The 21,650-nt window shown below is 33.3% G+C and overlaps 2 protein-coding genes across 2 annotated transcripts in view; both read left to right on the top strand.

Moving 5' to 3' along the window:
- LOC149793217 (uncharacterized) overlaps positions 1-21,650 on the top strand; it is a 44,720-nt gene that overhangs the window by 9,974 nt on the left and 13,096 nt on the right. Inside the window, exons 3-6 of the mRNA XM_089967180.1 lie at positions 425-469; positions 12,195-12,332; positions 14,900-14,941; positions 19,383-19,406. Of these exons, the coding sequence (XP_089823306.1) occupies positions 12,221-12,332; positions 14,900-14,941; positions 19,383-19,406 (178 nt within the window). The 5' untranslated portion in view covers positions 425-469; positions 12,195-12,220. The remainder of the gene's footprint in view (positions 1-424; positions 470-12,194; positions 12,333-14,899; positions 14,942-19,382; positions 19,407-21,650) is intronic.
- On the top strand, positions 8,685-10,992 carry LOC149793218 (uncharacterized). Its single transcript, XM_089966325.1, has 2 exons — positions 8,685-10,065; positions 10,707-10,992. The coding sequence occupies exons 1-2, from the start codon at positions 8,822-8,824 to the stop codon at positions 10,723-10,725; spliced, it is 1,263 nt and encodes a 420-aa protein (XP_089822451.1). The 5' UTR covers positions 8,685-8,821; the 3' UTR covers positions 10,726-10,992.

The raw sequence follows: 21,650 nt of genomic DNA, 5'->3' as shown, positions 1-21,650 counted from the left end.
ATAATGTTGGAATAACTTTCACAACTATTTTTACTATTGTAGCAAAGGTCATGGATGCCCGTGAAAATTTTTACGTATTTCTTTTTAAAAATGAAGGATGTTGATAAATACAGTATCTGCAGATCTAATGGGTTTATCGAAAGTTTTCATCTGTGTAATATCTTCTAATTCTTGAATAATCTAGTATATTTAATTGTCAGAAAGTATATTTAGTGTATTTTAAACATAGTAAGTTATTCAAACACGTGAATACAATTCTTTTCTGAATTTAAAGTTTCTAAAGTCATTTATCGATACCCACACGCTTTTATGGTTGGTATTTTACCTTTATTACCAGGTTTTCTTCACTGCCTCATCTCCATGCACTTAATTCAAAGACTACGCTTGTAATTCTTCAAATTTAATAGTTTTTTTACCACTGCAGAAGTGTCAAGACAACGGCCAGAAGTTGCAGTTGGAAATGATAAAGGTATCTTAGTGTGTCAAATTGTTTGGTGTTGCTAATCTTTGACTAATACGCCTTAAGACAAGCAGCTGCCTTTGAGCATTTCTGCAAATATTGTTAACGTGCGTATCATATTGAAGTTGATAACAATTATTATTTCATAGCAGTTTGATAGTTTCTTCACAGTTTATAACAGTAGTGCGTATGTTAAGTGCATGCTTTATTTGCACTGTATTTGAACAATCAGTCACAGTTTTTCAGTAATGGCGTGCGTTGTGTTCACAGCGAACGTGTCCGTAGGAACAATGGCTTATTTGTCAGTCTCTGACAGGCCCTTTCTTTTATCCATCCATAAGAGCTTCCAGAATATAAAAGTAATTTCTTTCTTATCCTCTGTAAGTGAGTTTTAAACTTTTGTACACACAATATCAGGTTTAATAAGAAGAAGCACAAAACGTTTTAAAGTGAATCGTGTATTAGTAGTAAAGGTAGTTGTCTGTTACACCGTTAATACCCAAACATATGTAGTAACATTACCCTACTTCCATGTGCTGATGTTGTGATCTCCAAAACCTGATGTACTAAAATAAAGCATATCTATCCCTCTATCCCCCAAAACCAATTAGGTAATATAACAATTATTTCCAGGCACTGATTTAATGAACCCACAAACCTGATGTAGTAACAATACGACATTGCTTTCTCTTTAGCCTCCAACCCCGTGTAGTTACATTACCCTATTTCATGGAACTGATTTTGCAACTCCATAACATCATGAAATAACAATACTTCATGGCTATCCCCCAAAACCCATGTAATAACATTACCCTATTTCCAGGCACTGATTTTGACATCTACACAACCTAATATAGTAAAAATACTACATTGTTTATTACCAAATCCATGTAGTAATATTGCTACCTTGATCTCAAAACCCTTGTAGTCATAATATTATATTTCCAGGTGATAAAGCCTGATGTAGTGACATTACTACATAGCTATCCCCCAAACACATGTAGTAACATTTCCTGGTGACTGCAAACAATTCATTTTGTGATCTCCAAAATCCTGATTTAGTGATAATACTATGTAACTATCCCTCAAATACATGTAATAAAACTATCCTATTTTCGGATAACAGTGTACAACTTATTTTTATAACTAAAACCAGATTTAGTAACAATACAATATATTGTAGCTAGCCACAAACCCATGTAGTAACATTACTGTATTTCCAGGTCGCAGTGTAAAAGTCTTTTTGCAATCATCAAAACCTGATGTAGCAACAGTAACACAATGCTGATCACTAAACCAAGATAAAAACATTGTCCTATTCACAGATAACAGTGATTTTGTGATCTCGAAACCATACTGTAATTTAAATACTACGTATGTAAACACCAAAACCATGTAGTCATATTTTCCTATTACATTGTAAAAGTGTAGCATTCATTTTGTGATCTCCAAAAACCTGATGTAGTAACGACACGACATCAATAATCACTGAACAAGTTGGTACTATTATATTATTGCAAATGCAACAGTGTAAAACTGTTTTTGTGACCTCCAAACCTGATATAGTGATAATAATAGCTTGCCCAAAATCCATGTTGTGCATGACCCTGTAATTTACAGGCGAGAATGGAACACTGATTTTGTCTTCTGAAGCGCCTGGTGTAGGAGTATTGCTCTCAGAAGGAAGTTTAATGATATGAGCTAATGTTGTTTATTCATATAGTAACATTACTACATTACCGATGTTGTCTTGATTTGATATTACTTGCTGATGATGCTTTACATCTTTGTTAATATCAAAACCACTACTTTGTTAATATTATAACGCTTGTAATAATATTACCCTATTTAAAAGATAATAGTTTAGATGAATTGTTTTGATCCCCAAAACTATTAATATGTGCTGCTACTACATGTCCGAAGTTTACAGGTATGACATATTATTACTTGCTAATGAAGCATTTCTACATTGATAATCGCAAGTCCATTTTGTAATTATGCCCTGTTTCCAATGAAAAATGTAAGAAAATTAGAATTTGGGAAGCTCAGTAATAACAATACGCATTAAAATGAAATTGTGGACGAAGCTTTTGGATACTTCGGGATTATATCAAGCAATAAGTGTACACAACTTTCTACAACCTTCTCTCCCGTAGACCTTCTAGACCTATTTGCAAATTTCATCCTTGGCAAAGTTTAATCCATTTAGAGATAAGCTTGACAATACAGTTATAATAAACCCATTGCCTCCATACAGTTGTAATACAGCCATGACTTATAAATATTAACAGTACTTATGGAGAATTTACACAGGAGAATTCCCATCATTTATCCAATCTGAAACTGTAAAGCCTCTGTTGAAGAAACCATCACTTGATCCTAATCATTTAAAGACCTATTGCTCTGTTTATAACCTCTCATTCATTTAAAAAATCTTAGAACACGTTTTTCTGTACCAGCATATATCTCATCAGAATTCAGTATCATTTTTAGCAATGTACAGTCTGCTTATCGCTTTTGCTATAGTACTATATACTCCTAGGACAGGCCCCAGGTCTGAATATCTCTAGATTCTGTTGCTTGCGTGCCAGTGTTTGCTTTATCTGTCATCACCTTGTTATCAGCAAGTGTGACTTTCACTCATGTCAAATATAATTGCTTTTAGACTCCCAGCTAACTGTCCAGTTATAATGCCCCTATTTCAGTTCCCTGTGTTTGAAAGCTAGCTTTAAATATGGGATTTCTATATTTATTGTATTGGGCATAATAAATGGTAGGTCTATATTTTGTACCAAAATAAGATTAGCTGACTGTTGTTGTGATGTATTTGATTGACAGATGCTTCAAATACATTGTCTAAATAGTTTTGTGACTTTTTACAAGAATACTTACAGTTTTATCTTGAAGACACGGAGTATGTAATATCATCAAGAATTTGAAGAGGAAGAAATGGTAAGAATTCTATATTACCTGCATTCAGTAATTTGTATTATCACTTAGTGTATCACATACATAAACTTTCTATTGTGAGTTTCTTTCCATTTGAGATACTTTATATATATATATATATATATATATATATATATATATATATATATATATATATATATATATATATATATATATATATATATATATATATATATATATATATATATATATATATATATATATATATATATATATATATATATATATATATATATATATATATATATATATATATATATATATGTATATGTATATATATATATATATATATATATATATATATATATATATATATATATATATATATGTATATATATATATAGATATATATATACATATACATATATATATATATATATGTATATACATATATATATACATATACATATATGTATATATATGTATACATATGTATATACATATACATATATATATATATATATATATATATATATATATATATATATATATATATATATATATATATATATATATATATATATGTATATATGGAATTGTAGAAATATAATAGCCTTATACCACGGTCATTTGCAAAAGTTTATAGAATTAATGTATCAATCCAGTTTAAGTTCATTGACAGTTCAATAATAATAAGTTAAGTTCAATCTCCAAAATCCACAAAATCAAGAAACCCAGAGTTCATGTCGCTTTAATTCTCATGTTGGTCATTTATTTGTCTAATTGCAGCAAGAAGTAATTAAGGCATAACATTGTCTATGTCGGTAAATTAGAAGTGTATCATCATTAGATAGTAGTACTTTTTTGCCTAATGTATATTATAAGTAGCATAGATAGAGACTATGGTAATTAGCATATATGTTTGTAAATGATCATGGAAGTGTATAAAGCCTTTAATCATACATTGGATCATAACTGACACCAGCCTTGTGTAAATAGTATTCAGGCAACAAATTGAAGCAATTGATATATGGTCATATGTGTTTGTAGTTTATATTTCTATCCATCTCTCATATCACTGATCAATCATACTTGTAATCTTTTATCTTCCAATACATAAAATCTAGTACCAAAATTCTAACTTTATATTTTATTATCTAGTTTGACAGAATTGTTGACATCAGATAGTTAAATAATTTCATTCTTCAACAGGTTTCCATCTGTATACCATCACTCGAGTCTCTACCTTTCAATAAAATCGAAGATGGAACTTTCATAGCCATAGATGATCTTGTAAAGTTCCTTAAATCTAACCATTCGATTCATGACAAGAAAAAAATTGTGAAGAAAGAAAATATTGTACAAGAATTACAGCGACATGATACTGGGATAATCCAGAGAGAAGAAAAGAATTTGGTTTCTTTGTCGTCTTTCTTTCGATATATGTTCCATCACTATGATGACTTCCAGGTTTGCAATGTGGTATGTGATGAACTCTTAGAAAAACAAACACAGTCTATATCTTCAAACAAATGGAATAAATCAACATGGAACCTTTATCAACAACTAGCGTCTGTTGAAATTTTAAGTTTGGGTCTGTATGAAGAAACAATTAATAAGCTACAACTTGAAGGGCTGAAGATTCCATCTTTAATTATTGATTATAAAACACAGTTCACCGACAGCGAATGGAATAAAATTCAATTGTTCGAATGGCATTATAGTTCCTTTTGTAAGAAAGAAGCATCAGACTATGAAGATGAGCAGGAAAGTAAATGGGAATTCTTTAGATTATGTAAAGAGTTGGCAGAAAAAGGACAAGAACTGAATCAGTTGTGCTTGAAGGTATGTCAGCGGAATGTTGCTCGAAAGTTTGCTGCTGATGCAATAAATGGAATTACTATCCATCTTGAAAGTATCCATCGACCTGAGAAAATAGAAACCGACACAGAAAATGCTCTTAGAGACATACCTGCTCCTCAGTTTCAAAATATTATTTGTTTTCAGTGCACAAATGTGTGTGCACATAAAGCAGGAGTACACATTGGTATCGAATTGCAGGAATTGCAACATAATGTTGAAATGTATGATGATATGTCTCTGATAGTTCGTGCCTCTCTGAAGAAAAGTCACATTGTTTATGTGCCTGTCATACTCTTCTTTCCCAAAGGCTGCCTTCCGCCTGGTGAGCGTTTTCTTGCAAGAAGTCATCTAAAATCTGGAAAACTCCAACCCCATTATGTGTCACTTTCATCTTGTCTGGATGACCAAGATCTCCCAGAGGAATATAGAATTCTTGACTCCTTTTGCTTTCAATGTTTTAAAGAGGAGAAACATTGGCTTGCTGATCCCTTAGATATGAACCACTTTCAAATAATGAGAGAATGGCGCTTGCACGTTCCTTTACCATTCCAGTGTTTATTAGAACAAACACTACTGAACAAAGACAGCCTCAGGCGTCGATCATCAGATGATTTCTACACATCAAAACTATCCTCTTTATATTGCCATTTCGATTCATCACTGAACATACTTAACAGAAGTTACAGTGGTCTCATACAATATATTGTCACAGATGAGTTGTTCATCAACTGCTATAACATCACATCTGTTTTTTCCATCACATCAGCTACCAATATGAGTCAAAGTCTACGAAATGGAGACAGACGTCTTAAGAAAGCTGCAGATCCAGAACTTTGTCACTTTAAAACGTATCTGAAACCATATCCACTTTGCTATATAAAAGCAAGTGATGTCTCATCTTCTGAACATTTGGTTTGTCTCAGAGACTGCCATCTTATATTTTTCATGGACAATCTGGTCCAGCTCACCATGAAAACTGACCCACAACCTGGTGAAAGGAGAATAAATCAACTATGCACCCTGCCCATTACAATCAAAGACATTCCAAAAGATTGAAACGATGTATTAACATGGCATCTTCCACTGTGTGAAGAAAAAGAAGATTGTGCATGCAAGGAAGCACCACCGCTGGAAAAAGAAGATCTAGAATGGGTTATACTAAAGATGACCTCTGATGAAGAGTGTGCTTTTGAACGTTTTCAGCAGCAAGCCAAATGGGGCCTGAAATACATATGGACAAGACTTACAACATTACAGCCCTTCACAAACATTCTAGGCAAAGCGGCTTCGATGGAAAATTCAGAATTTCAGGAAGAAAACATGGATCTAGATGAAAGCTTTTCATCCTTGGCCATTCATGATTTGGAGAAAATGGATAAAATTAGTAATAATGATAGAACTGAAAACTTCCCACTAAACATCTCCAGTGAAGATATGGAGAGCATTAATGGAGCCATTACCTCCATTACATCCATTGACAGTAATGGGGATACAGTCGAGGATATGAAAAACATCCAGGATGATCCAAACGTATCTTGTGATTTGTTACCATATATTGATGTCAGTGATATAGATGAGGAGGATGTACATCCAATGTATAAAGATAAAATGAATAAAAAAAGAGGACAAGAAGACGAAGAGGAGGAGGAAGAATATTCAAATATTAGGATAAAAGTTGGTGCTAATAAAGATATTCTCCAAGATGTTCAAGCCCTCCTTGAAGAAATACAGATACCATTTATGACAAACAAAGATGAAACTGTTGTCTGCAGTACTGATAGTAGCATACTAGAGTATCAGGATCTAAACAACACACCATCACCGCCACTATTATGCCGCCATCCTCCACCCTCCAGTGGTAGAGATGACGACATAACCACATTGAAAGTGGTTCTCGATGATTTTTTGGAGAAGGCTGAGCTGAGTGAAACAAATGATAAGGTTCTGTTTGCACCTGACTACAAGATTGCCAGAAATCTTTTTAAGCTTATAGATGGGAACAAAACGTATGCAACATTTCTTCCAGAATTTCCAGTACTGCACTTGAGAAAGTCTAAAATCATGAATTTAATATCAGCTTATGAAACATCAGGCCTCATTCATATACTGAAATATATGAGAGATGATGATATTGAAAAAGACTGCAGTAAATTGGTAAGTATCGAGAACATCGAGACAGCCACGCGAAATGTTTGGCGATTGTCAGCAGCTTTGCATATCTCGGTTATCATCACGTTTATCAACTCGCTACCACATTCACATGCAGAGGAGCTGGAAAAAAATTTGTGTGATCAGGAGTTATCCGTCAGCCAGCTTGAATTGAGATGGGGACAAATGTTGAAAGAATTCATTAAGAAAACATCCACTGAGAATAAAAATTTTCCCTGCATATTGATATAATGAGGCATTGTGACGAAATTGTAGCCATCGCCGTTGCTGAAAGACTAGGAGGAAAAGATGGATACAACTTACTACTGGCCGGTGTGAAGTCTTCACTTCCGTTCTCATTCTTAAATGGAGCTTCCAGTTATGCTGGATTTTGCACACGGCTTTTGATAGACCATTACAAATCAAGTCACTTTCACAGACAAATGAAACATACTCTATTCAGTACCTCTCACAATGGTAGTATTGTCAGGTTTGGATTAGACACTGCTCGAGAGATTGACCACAGAGATGCAAAGAAATGTATTCGACCAGGGGCCACACTAAGCAATGTAATGATAAGGATGTCCACAGTAGACGAGCAGAGACAAGTCCATAAAGTAATCCAGTCTGTCATCTCAGGAGAGGATTCTTCAAAGATTAAGCAAGATGAGAAAAAAGATGAAGAGATAGCATCCAAGATTTGATCCCATTCTAAGAAATGTATATCACAAGGAGAATCCAGAGGTTCAGCAAGAGATGTTAGATTCAACCACAGAAGAGATAGGAACATTCATGATTCACAGATATGCAGCAAGAGAGTGTCTATTGGGTATGACACTTAGTGATTGTCCTAACATTGAATTGATAAACGGACCCAAACATCTCATTAACAGAATAAAAAGATCAAAAAGGTCAACAATCAAGAGGACTAAAGGCGTACCAAAAAATACATCATGTAAGAGCATGAAAGAAAAAAGCGAGGAGAAAAGAAAAAGGACAGTAAAGAAGATGACAACGATTGTGGTCTGTCTAAGCTCTTCCATGAATACTTGTCAGTCAATCTTTAAGCCAGATGGGACAAAATCATCCACAAATAAATCAGCTGGTGTGAAAAGAGCTCTTCTCGAGTTGATGAAGAAAATATCTGATACCAGAGCTACAAGTGAGCAAAAGGACGATTTGCCAGACTTAGATGAGTTCATCCTGACAGCTTTCAAAGCTGTTCCACCGACCATAAAGGAACAAACGAAAGCTTCAGTTGTAGAATTTGCCGGTGTGAAGTTCAAGACATCAGTTTCGACTGGAGACCAGTACTTAGAGTACGTATCAAAGGCAATTCTTCACAAGCTGATAGGACACCTTCCAAATTTACGTCACATTGTTATATGTGAGGAAAAATATTCCTTCACACCAGACACACTAAAAGCACATACAAGAAAAATGCGGGATTCTAAAGGAAAAATATCTATCTTACATTTGAAGGAAGAAAAAGAGGTGATCAGTGAAGATACATTTCACAAGCCCTCTGTTGTGGGAACAGCGACCGGCAAGAAACTTGTAAGTTCCTATTTAGGCAATCACATTGATCAGCTTCTTCTTAAGCAAAATATTATACTGGATATAGACAGTGAAGCTCTGCTGACAGCATGTCATTGCCAAGAGGTCCCCTGCACATGTTGTCCTTTCACAACACCACTGAGAGTTCGATTTACTTCCGAATCAGGAATTGTTGGTATGGAGAAGCTGTCTAACATCAGGCAGAGAAAGGGGGAAGCAGAAATGGCTCAACTTGATTGGATGAAGGAGCTTGATGCTGAGTTGTCTGATGGAGAATCTGTTGTCAACTTTGTATCATCAGCTGATATCGACACAGTCCTAATTCACCTATTTGGTATCAGTCTCCACTGGAAAAGAAACCAAACTGGAACCTTTACACGCCCTGTTTATGTTTGGCTACAGAAACAAAAGCCTGAGCTGTACAGCATTTCCAAAATCATAGAAAGTATTGAAAGATACTTCAATAAGAAGTATTCGGCGGCTCTGATTGCCATCATTTTGTGCATGGGAGGAAATGACTTTTTGCCACGACATTATGGAATTTCACACGAAAAGATTTTAATGAAAGCCATTGACAATCAAGGTCTTGAGCTTTTCAAACTCTTTCACATGGAAATCCATGAGACAGATGAGTCAATTTCATCCATAATGCTAAATATTGATGCATACATTTCCTTTTTAAAGGATTTGTACTGTCCAAAGACCTACAATGCAGCTGCATTGTCCTTTGAAGAAGTAAGGCAAATGACAATCAAAATGCCTGGGAAAGAATTCCGACATCCACAAACATGGATGCCCCCGGAAAGTGCCCTGAGGAATTTAGGAAGCCTTATTCAAGTTCAGATAGATTATTTATTGACTATATGGTGTCACGAGGCCGCTTTGCCAGATCTTCTTCGATACTGTTGTATTTCCATGTGTCCAGACGGTGAAGTTTATTACAGTTTTGGAGATGATGTTCATGTATCTGACAAAGAACAATTATTATCAATACCAGAGGAGCTACTCCAGGAGAACATTAATTGTGCGAAACAAACTAGAGTACGAACATCAAAGAAACGTGCCTTGCATGATACACCATGCAAACAGAATCCGAGAAAACGACAGCCTCTAATGTCAACTCCAAGGTAAGCATACAAACATTTTTAACTCAACAAATTTCTTTTTTCTCTCTTTCTCTTTCTTTTTGGGTTCTCTATGAACAAGCTGTGCAGTTGAATTTGAATTGTAATTAAGCACACCACACATGCATACATGTACATTGCCGTTATACACAGTTTAAATTATTCTATTTGATCATAAAATGCTTCAGTAAGGTTTATCAGATAGCTATTCATAAAATAAACAAAATTATTTTTGACCATTTTAAATGTATAGCTACTTCTCATAGATTTCTGCTTCTCATTTTTCCTGGCAACATCTTTGAAAGAAAACCTGTTAACTTAACCGCTAAATATGGGGAAAATTTGTACTGGACTGTTTTGGTCAAACGTCACATATCAAATGGCCAATTGTAGATCAATTTACATTTTATCAACATCAGTACTTATTTTCCTCAGTAGATACATTCTTCTTGGGACAAAAACTTTGCATGCATCTATGTGTTAATTATCCGTATTAAACTGATTTATATACCTTACTGTGGTGCATCTATATATACAGTTTTGAGGAACCCATAAATCGCATTCCATCAAGATCTATTTTTGAACCTAAGTTTCATTGTTTACCATACAGCAGTGTACTTGGATGAATTTGTGTTCTTTTCCAGAAAGATGAAGTTTTCCTAGCGATCAGCAACCAGACGTAAAACACAACAAATAATGTACTACAGGACTTAGAAAGGAATGATGAAAATATTGAATGGCCATTAAAGTCCAATGCAATTCAGATAGGATAACGACTCATACCTTAAAAAGGAATTCATATAAAATGGAAATAACACACAATGTGGACAGTGTACCCCATAGGGTAGCATTTTGAACAGTTGTAAATACTATGCTCAAATAATTCTAGGATCTTGTAATAAGCATGGATAGACGCATAGTTGATATCGTACCATAGATGTTACCTCTGATGTGTTCTGGTTCGGATTTATGAAATGTTTATGTAAACTTTGACAATACTTTTAATTTACATATCATCATTTGAAAAATAAATATCAGATTCGTTCATTGGACTCATTAATTTACAGTGCAGTCTGCAATAGATGTTAAACATATTTTGTACAAAAGTGTTACAGTAGAAGAGTCATATGTAAAAATGGGGCATATCAAATGATTTTTTCATAAGTTCATGTGTTTACCATCTTAGAATTTCTAAAAGTATTATGTGATTTTTTTTTTTTAAAATGCACATTCATTGAAATTAAAAAAGCAGGTGCATTATTCTTTGTGGGATGTAACAACATTTATATGGACTATTCATAAAACCATATAGAATGTTTCTATGTGGCTGGAAGAAAAAAATCATATGAAGTAATAAGCCTTTATAGTACAGTAATGAAATGCATATAAAACGACACTCATTATATTGTCCAAACACTTGCTTCAATTGCAATATTTGGAGGTTCTGTGAACTAATAACCGGGTTCATACAGTAGTTTACACCAGCCTGGAAGAACTCATCAGGTTCACACAGGCATGGGCTTGGGATGTTAATAGCAGAGGGCCATTCAGCTGGGGTGTCATATTACCTTGGATAGAAACTATCCAAATTTTTGGGGCCTGTCCTATGAGTATATAACTGTTATACTGAGAGTGGATAATGACCTTCCTGCCACCAAGGAAAGTGGAAAGATTACTTTCTTTGACTTGGCTACAACATTTGACACAATAGACCATGTTATAGTCCGTCACTGTCTCCGGCATCTTTTTTGTATTGATGTAAGAGTCTTAAGTCATACTTAGTCAACAGGACACAAATTGTGTTTATAAATGAAAAACATCCATGCCCAGTTTATCTATATTTTGGTATTCCACACGGCTCTCTGTTCTCCTCATTCTATACACTCAGCCACTCTTAAGTGTCATAAGTTGGTAATTTGTTTCGTGTTTCTTTTTGTCGTCTTGTCGTTGTCTATGTTTTTGTAAGTTATTTAATACTGTTACACACTTAGAAAAGGCAGTTCTATGCGAAATGTGTTAGATACCAGTGTGTTGTTTTCAACATTTTGCTTTCTTCTACAGGATCGAAAAATATATTTCGACATGTATAATTCATGAAAGGTATATGTCAAACTCTTCTGATATATTTACAGATATCGGTCCACCAGTATCGTCAGAAATGTCGGACACAAAGATACTTACCTTGGTGATGATCGTTGCTTTTGTGACGTTTAGCATTGTCTTCATCGTGTTGCTAGTTGTGGCCATCATCTTAATACGCAGGAGAAAAAGTAAATTTTAATCCAGTTAACGTTTTTGTCGTATGCTTCAGTGTTATTTGTAAGATATGTAACCTTATGTAAACATTATCATCTTTTTCACAAGAGAGATATAAGACCACGCTTGGAAAGAAACAGCTGAAGTACATATAATTCATTCGTACAGAACGTTCCACTAAAATAAAGTAGGCATTCAACTCAGACATGAATTAAGTTTCATAATGCCACAGCAATGGTGTCGAATTCGTGCAACAGGTGTTTCTTACAAAGGGATGGACTACTCACAAAATTATAAACCAATTTTCCGCAACGTATAACGCATGCAGTCTTTTTGTCAAGTGTAATTTTATAGATCAACTGGACACTGTCAGTTTCTTTTACGTTGAGGTGTATTGAGACCTTTATTCAGCTAATTTCTGCTCCAACGAAACAGGTGATGGATGCATGGAGGTTACCTCTTTGAAATATTTGCTCAGTTGATTTTCATAGAATTGCTAATGAAATCACAATAAAATAATGGTGAAAAGTACAGACAAAGAAAGATAATATTCTTTACACGTAAACGGATACAATCCTAAATAATGTCCAATATCGTTATAATTCTGAACAAGGTATAGACTCATATGTCTACCGGTTTGTCATTATGGATGCGTGTATGTATATAGATAGCTAGGTAGTTTGTTTGGTGGGGTTCTGTGCTTGTTTTTCCCTTATCGTTGGAATCACAATATGAACCCATATGTTAAGCAATGATGTAATAATTAAAGATTATGTAATAAGAACAGATACTCAAATATAGTTTTAACTCGTAACATAATCAGACTTTACTTGAAATATAATTAATGCCATTAACCTGTATTGAGTTCTAATTTTAACCTTTAAATGAAGAGACATATTAACTATGTTTAATAAGACGTACCTGTTTGATTCAAGCTGATTAAATCCTTTCTGGCAACATCTCAACGTCAGAGCTGCTTTTATAATTTTGCTATAATGTTTTCGTCCTTTAACCATGCAGTTATTCAATTGTTCTGTTAAAGCATGTGAAAAATGAAAAGAGTTTGTTAAAACATACGTAAATTCTGAACTACACATGCAACGAATACAACTTTAAAAAAGCAAATCATTAGTGATCGTTTTAGTATTATTTATGACAAAGCTAGTGTAAAGTAGATATAGTTCTCATATTTCTTTAACATGCCACCTCGTCTTCAGCTTGAAAATGGTACTATTAATATTATTTTGGACCTTTAAAAACATTTAAATAAGCTCAATAGGTAAAATGACTCATGTCAGAAAAAGTAAATTGTATAAGCTGTAATTATCACCTCTGAGAATGCTAAAGTTATTTTATTCAGAACAATGAATACCAGATGGAATTCTTTTTCTTCTCTGACATTTGTTGCTGTGCTACATGAACGTTTAAAATTAAATGGTGTTTACAGGGACACGAATTAGTCTATTATGCGTGACTTCAGAATCACTATTACATTACCTTTACAGACTATGTTAGTATCTTATTATCGGTAATGGGAATACTCATTTGCTGTTTTCTTTTAAATACAAATACAAACATTATGAGATTAATGTACAAGCGATCTATATAGTTTTGTAAGAGATGCTTATTAGTTTTCTCTTTTTATAAAAGAGCTGATACGGTCTGTTTCATTATTGGGAAGTAATCAAAGGCCTTACAGGTGCAATCTATAACCTTTTAATGGATTTAGGCTAGTATCAATACAAGATGCAGACAATGCATATTCCTTTATGTTTGTCCTGGAAACCGTCGTTTTCAATTAATCACTGATGGAGAAATCGTAATGGAGAAATTCTAAGGACAAACATTAAATGATTAGTGTTTTAAATAGTTTTCACATCTTTTAAAATCCATATTTTCTGTTAACAATTTCTCTAAAGAAAAAAAGAAACATTAGTTGAGGAACGAGAAAAGTGAATTTCTGTATGCCCTCCAGAAGATGAGGGAAATATGCTTTATATCGATGGAGGGGAAAAAAGCACTGAATCAAAAGTAAAAAGAAACACTATAGAATTCTGGTTATAAACTGATTGTTTCATTACGTTTTGTCATATATTATAAGTCTTATGCCAAACAAAAACCGAATTTGAGTCCAGTTGAATAGCTTACAGATCATAACTGCAATTGCTTGCCACTATGGTGTCCACCACTAACTATCACTGGTTTTATTGCATGCTGATATCCGATGCATTAATGACGCCAATTTTTAATTTATGTTATAAATGGATTTATACATAATTTTGAAAGAAATGTCACAGTCCAGAAGTATGAGGCAGGCTGAAGGGAGGAAGAGATAAAATATCCAAAACAATGTGAGGACATTTGCGTGACGAGTCAAGGAAGTATTTATTGTTGATTGAGGAATCCAAAGAGCAAGTTTAGATCCACGCGCGTTTTTCGTATATGATTGTATTAGTAGTATTCGAGTTTACTGTAGTCGGGTTGCTGGAATCCGCAATAATATAGTCACAAAATGAACTAGTCAGGCTTTTTATGTCTTCATATACGTCTTTTTATAAATGGTAATATTTTTTTTTCTCAGATCGGCGTAATGCGATGTTGAGAGATCCCAAAGAGAACGACGGTAATCTACTGCATTTTATCCAGTTATGTTATAGAGGCACATGATTATCTGACTGCATCTTTAAGCACAATTTGATATCAAGATTATATCAACAATATTTTGAAAGAAATAATATTCGTTGACAAGTCCTTTGCAAGACAATGAATATGTTTTCGGATCAATATATATATATATATATATATATATATATATATATATATATATATATATATATATATATATATATATATATATATATATATATATATATATGTACATATATATATATGTATATATGTATATATATATGTATATATGTATATATATATATATATATATATATATATATATATATATATATATATATATATATATATATATATATATATATCAGTATGTATTGATAACATGTTGCATCGTAGAAACCTTAAGCAAGCAAGTATATAAATAATAGATATATAGATAATGTATTGAACAACATGACAAACAATTATTATGCTGTGATTTATGAACAATATTTATTTTTGACATTGATTTTAGACAATGAAATTACAAATATGTTAATGTAGATGCTTATAATTGTGTCTCATGAAGATTTTGAATATAATGAAACCATATTTCTGTCACTGAACTTTTAATAACTGAAAATCGAGTGGAACTATAATTATTTTCGGATTATACAATACACCCAACATCTACCGTACCAGTTATTTACGCATTAAATACTCGTGATCAAAACATTCTAAATACTTAGTCTTTTGCTGCTGCATACAACACATATTTTAAAGACCAATAACCAGGTATGTATATAGTTATAACACCAACATTTGAATTTCACCGGCCTTGTGCTTTTACTGGTATAATTATTTATGAATTTCAGTGACCTATGTGTCCACAATATTCTTCTTAAACCAACTAATTCAAAAGTTAGCGGCCAAAGGTTTTATAATAAACTAGTAAAAATTTAGCCGCCTTAGGTCACTGGTGAATCAGCAATTAGTCAAGTTCGTCGTGAATGGTAACATATTTTTGTCCACGATTGTGACTGATATAACCATTTAATTTGATGGTCAATTGCCTCTGTTGGTCTGCGCTTTTATAAAAAATTGAAGGCGAGTGACCTGTTCATAGAGCTTGAGGTTGCAAACGCATGTCAAGATGGAAGGTCAGAGCTTTCTCACATTTCAACCTACTTTTTTTTCTCTAATTGAAGCTCATGCGCATTGGTAACATCTACGCCTCTTCGCCTATGATCTGAAACAACTAGTCACTTCTTTCGTAATCGACTGAACCTGCTTTTTGAGTTGTGCTAAATTTGACAATCTTCCTGAATATTACATGTTCGACCAAAATTAATTAAGTTTAGTTTGCATCATAATTTTTCTTCAACCTTTGGAACATTTACATTAAGATACAAAACCTCGGTCTCGTATGTTTGTCACAATCTCACATTGACCTAGGACTATTGAAAATGATCTTGACTAGTTATCTATGGAATTGCAAATGATAAATAAGGGATGAAAAACTAAGTGATAGTGCAAGGGAAAATTGTTCATGCTAGAAGTTATGTATGACTTGTACATAATTTATATATCAATCATTTTAGCCGTCTGATGACTACAGTACTGTCCCCTTCCCTAAGTCACGTGACATCACCTTCGCGTCGGAAGCCGTAAAAACGCCCCAATATATTCACATTAAAATATTATCATTGTGCCAAAACGCATAACAGTTTGCTTGCAATATTTATTAGGCAAATCTTCACGACAGTCGGTTGGAGAAAGGCAATTCATTTATATCATGTTGTACACGCACATTGTATCCATATTGATATATTGCGATGGATTAATTAAGGTAGAAAACACAGCAAACTCATGTACTCACGTTAAGGTAACTCAGAAATATGAACTGAACTAAATCCAGTCAAGCCCTAAATGGCATTGTGTTCTTTCGTTTGCAAAGTTGAACTTTCAGGGAAATTGGTGGAGGTCATGTGTGGTACAAATGGTACGTTAAGGGTATCTATATCTTGAGATGTGATGTAGATTTAAGGAGAACCAGATTTCATATGCAGCAACAGGAAAGTCTATGTTGATTAACTAAATTATCTAGAACAAGTTTCATGCTGAATTACAAAGACATATCATTTAGTGTTCTTCTGCAGAACGTTTTAGAACAGTTTGCCCTCTACTATATTAGGAAAAGTTACTTTCGTTTCTAATTGAATGATATATTTTGAGCCAGTACTGCTAGGCTTCCGCAACATACTGTTGACATCTGCTGGTTTGGTTACTAGGCATGACAGTTATTTTAGATGTACTTTTGGAATCTTGTATCATGTTGTACTTTGAATGCAGTCGCTAATCGGAGTCAATAGAATATGAACACACCATAATTTATCCTTCCCTAATAACATACATACAACTTTCAACTTGATCGCTAGATTATATCGGATTTGCGAGTAATCTATAGTATTTAAAAAACTTAGTATGTAATGTTCATGTGGAACGGCATATACTGTCTGGGTAATGAACGAGAATGATGATCTGATATTCCTTAATACTCCGCTCTGTATGCTAACAAACAGACAACCATTGTCGGGAAGGTTGTATGTTATATCACTTGTTCCCACTCTCCACTCAACAAACCTACTTGTGTACTGTGTGTACTATCCGACGCAAAATTACATTGTACATCTGCATTTAGAGTATACAGAGAACATAACTTTATAGGGAATATCAAATCAAGGGTATTAATTTAACAGTCTAAAATATTTTCCAAATATTTATCATAATGTTGGTTATGGATATGATTTATTATTTAAGAAACTTAATAAGTCAAACTGGGGAATGGAGATATATAATAACGTTATAAATACTTGAAACCAAAAATGTTACGTGTATCTTATGAACTTTGTTTCAAAACTTACTTACAAAGAGAATATGCAGAACACGAATCTCTTAAGTGTAATGTTTTGGAACAAAATTATTTACTTGTCGATTTTGAATTAGTTACATAAAGATATAAACAATTACTAGTGAAGTAAAATGGACTTATTTGCCAAATAATAATTAAAGGTACAGGATGCAACGTAACAAAGAAATGTATAGTAAAATTATGTTGTTCTTGTAAAAATGCACACGTTGTAATTATAAAGAGGTAAATCTGATCATTATTGACGACAACTCCATATGAACATTTACATCGCAATTCAGCATTAAAAACAGCATTATTGGTGGTTATGTCCACTGTGAATTACATTGATATAATATTTTGAGCTGTTGACTTAATGCCAACCGTGGCTGGCATTTATTTCGCTACATTAGTAAGTAATGATCTTCGCGAGTGATTTAACGATTGAAAATTGAGATTTAGTTAAATGGATTTTCTTCATAGAATATATCTCTGTTACAATTGACAAATAACAATGATATGATTTTCCATAACTTGTTCTATCCATATGAAATGGCTTTGATCAATGTTAACAGACATTATGGACAAGATGTCACTGAAAGATACGTTCTCTCGAGAGTTAAGAATGTATGACACTACGTCAGGATAAGAGATGTCTCGATAAGTGAAAACACAAACTTATTGGTGCATCTGTAGGATGTAATTAAATAGTAGCAAGATTAAGATGATTAATCTAGATGAATTATTTTATTATAAACTAAGCAGAATGAATTTCATATCGTTGACGGATGGTACACGTCTGCATACAATCGGCTTAAGTTGTATGAAAATTAAAAGTGCAACTAACATAACTTGCGCATATACAATAGAAATAAATCAATCTAGGATGAGTTATGAATATTTCAATTTAAAATCCATTCTATATTAATGCCTGTGATAGCAGGAATATTTTTAATTATATGCCGCAATTGTTAGACAAATATGATGACAAAGTCCCGAAAAAGCGACTCCCCATTTCTTACAACTCTTTCTATCACATAAATGCAGAGAAGTCAGATTTCTTTTATCAAAAATTTGGTTCACATTTGGTCCTTCACAACAGTGCAGTGCTTTTTAAATAAAATCCATTTTAAAAATGAAAGGATTTCCCAAAATCCAGCAGCAACAATAAAGCATGGATATTCTCCGTTGCAGCTTTTGATGATACGTCATATATTACCCACATGTATTCCTCAATTAAACGATAATTAATAGTGAAATATAATAACAATTAATGCGTATAACACAGTGCCAGTAGTAGTAGCATTAAAAACTAGGAAAGTCATAATTTTGGATGTTAGTATGCTTTATATACTATATTTTATCTTTCCCGAAAACCTATTTCCTATTGGAGAAGACCATAATGACGTTTTATGATTGCTTTGTTGCAAAAGTCCCGAAAGGGTAATACAAGTGTTAATTAACTTTTCAATTTCCTATAATGGTCTTAGAGTATAAGAATATTTATTGTATAAAAATGGTAATGACATTTATTTTCTTATTTCTACAGGAGAGACGGATCACCTAACAATGGGTAAAGGCTTAACTGATCTTCCTGTTTACTGACATATGAGTTATAATTCATAACATATTCTGATTGTGCATCGGCACACTTTCATTTTACTGCTTTTCGTGCGTAGCTTACACACAGGCTTAACGACCAAGTAACTAACAGTCATCTGTTTAATGTATATTTATCTTTCAAATGTTACGACTCCATGTCATAAAATTAATAACACTTAGCAATCTAATTATCAAGTTATACGAAGAACATTAAGAAGGACTTACAGTATTATGAATTGAATCCAAAATACATTTAAAGAATTTTACACAAAATAATATAATGTTTCGAAAGAATAAGATATCCTTAATTATACTGGTCTGCAAATAGTCCAGGGAAAAAATGGTATTGTTTAGAAAGTCTTTGAATAATACCACAATTGTCCCAGAATAATAGTTTAGTCCAGGGAACAGTGCAGTCCAAAGTTAATAAAATAAAATGTCCCAGATTATATCTGAAAAACAACATTAGTCACATATTCAGACTGATACTAGTACAAGCCGATAATCCGAATTAGGAATGAATTAGTTGCACATATCGCTTCTTATAGCCAAGAGTATATTACGATTACTTGTCGCAATATAACCCCATCTGACAGATTTCACTACTTAATCCTACAGTTCAGTTGGCATAACTAGGGAACCATACTTAAATTCAAATTTCTAAACAGGCTTAGCATTATAAACTTGTCAAATCTTATGTATATATCCTATAGAATCTACGTGCCATAATGTACAACACACTAAAATAGTTACAGATATGTACAACCATTACTCACATAATATATATATTACGTGATTGATTTCTAACTATCTATATATATATATCTATCCATCTATCACAATATATATATATATATATATATATATATATATATATATATATATATATATATATATATATATATATATATATATATATATATATATATATATATATATATATATATATCTATATATATATATATAAACTGGTGTTGAAGATGGCCGCTATCGCTTCACGGGCTTGAATTAGCTGTTCCGTTGTTTGTGCCGTTTTCATGATATATGTGCTTGTTGCCTGTCTTCGTTTACGTTATTGTGTTCTTCATGTATTAGCTGTTCAGTTCGTATGTGTTTCGTCATCTCCTTGTTGACGAAACGAGAATAATTAGACTTTTTCTCAGCTGTCTTGGTCCACTGCTACAACTACCCATGTTGTTGAACAATTCGCCATCACATGATACTCGCCAGTCAACCCGTTTATGCTATCATGGACCCTCATTTTTGTTTTAAATGACCACTCCTTGGCTTTCCACACTACAATGTACTCTAGATTAAACGAACTGGGATTACATTTATCATTACTTAAATGTAAAGAGAACAGAAAAAAGAAACGCTGTTTCAAAGCTGGCTGACGTAGAACAGAAAGAAGAATAACAGTTATCTCCCTTATGCCCTTTCCGACTCAACAATTTAAAAATTCGATAATTTAGATAACCTATTTCCAATCCCTATTAAATGGTCAATCTTTGTGTCAACTATCCAATATATACCTCTGCGTATTGCATTATTCAATGTCCAATCAGTAGGACCACCGAAAAAGCGCACAGAAATAGCTAATTTTTTCAACGACTAGAATATCGACGTCTTTTTTCTGACACAAACATGGCTAAAAACATCAAGCGATCTAACACCCACTGGTTACTCCATCAAGTCGTTCCCCCATAACTCTCGCGGAGGTGGAATTGCTGGCATTACAAAGAAATTCATGATCAAACGTCTTAACCACACCACAACATTCAATTTCGATCACACATCGTTTGAACTAGTCAAAAGCACACTCACACTGGATCAAAGGTCAGTCCATTTTTTGTATCTATACAGCCCTCCTCATAGTAGAAAAAAACAGGCTGACTGAGACTCTCTTTTTGGAAAAGTTTCCGAATCTCCTGGAGTATGGAATTTCGATAGGTGGCAACCTGATTATTTTTTGAGATTTCAACTTTCACTTTGACTGGTATGGAAACCCAAACGCATCAAAACTCCTTGATTCCATTAATGTTTTCAACCTCAAACAGTCAGTTCACCAACCCACCCATAAACATGGTCATATTTTAGACTGGATTCTTCATAGACCTGATGATAACATTCTACGGTTCTCCCTGGTATCCCACGAACTTGCGTCAGATCACCTCTGCATTATATGCCATCTTGACGTATCAGTCCCTAATCCTCC

This window comes from Sinohyriopsis cumingii, chromosome 8 (assembly GCF_028554795.1).
Source record: "Sinohyriopsis cumingii isolate HCF-2022 chromosome 8, ASM2855479v2, whole genome shotgun sequence".
In the NCBI taxonomy this organism is placed as follows: Eukaryota; Metazoa; Mollusca; class Bivalvia; order Unionida; family Unionidae; genus Sinohyriopsis; species Sinohyriopsis cumingii.
This window is presented reverse-complemented; position numbering and strand designations above follow the sequence as displayed.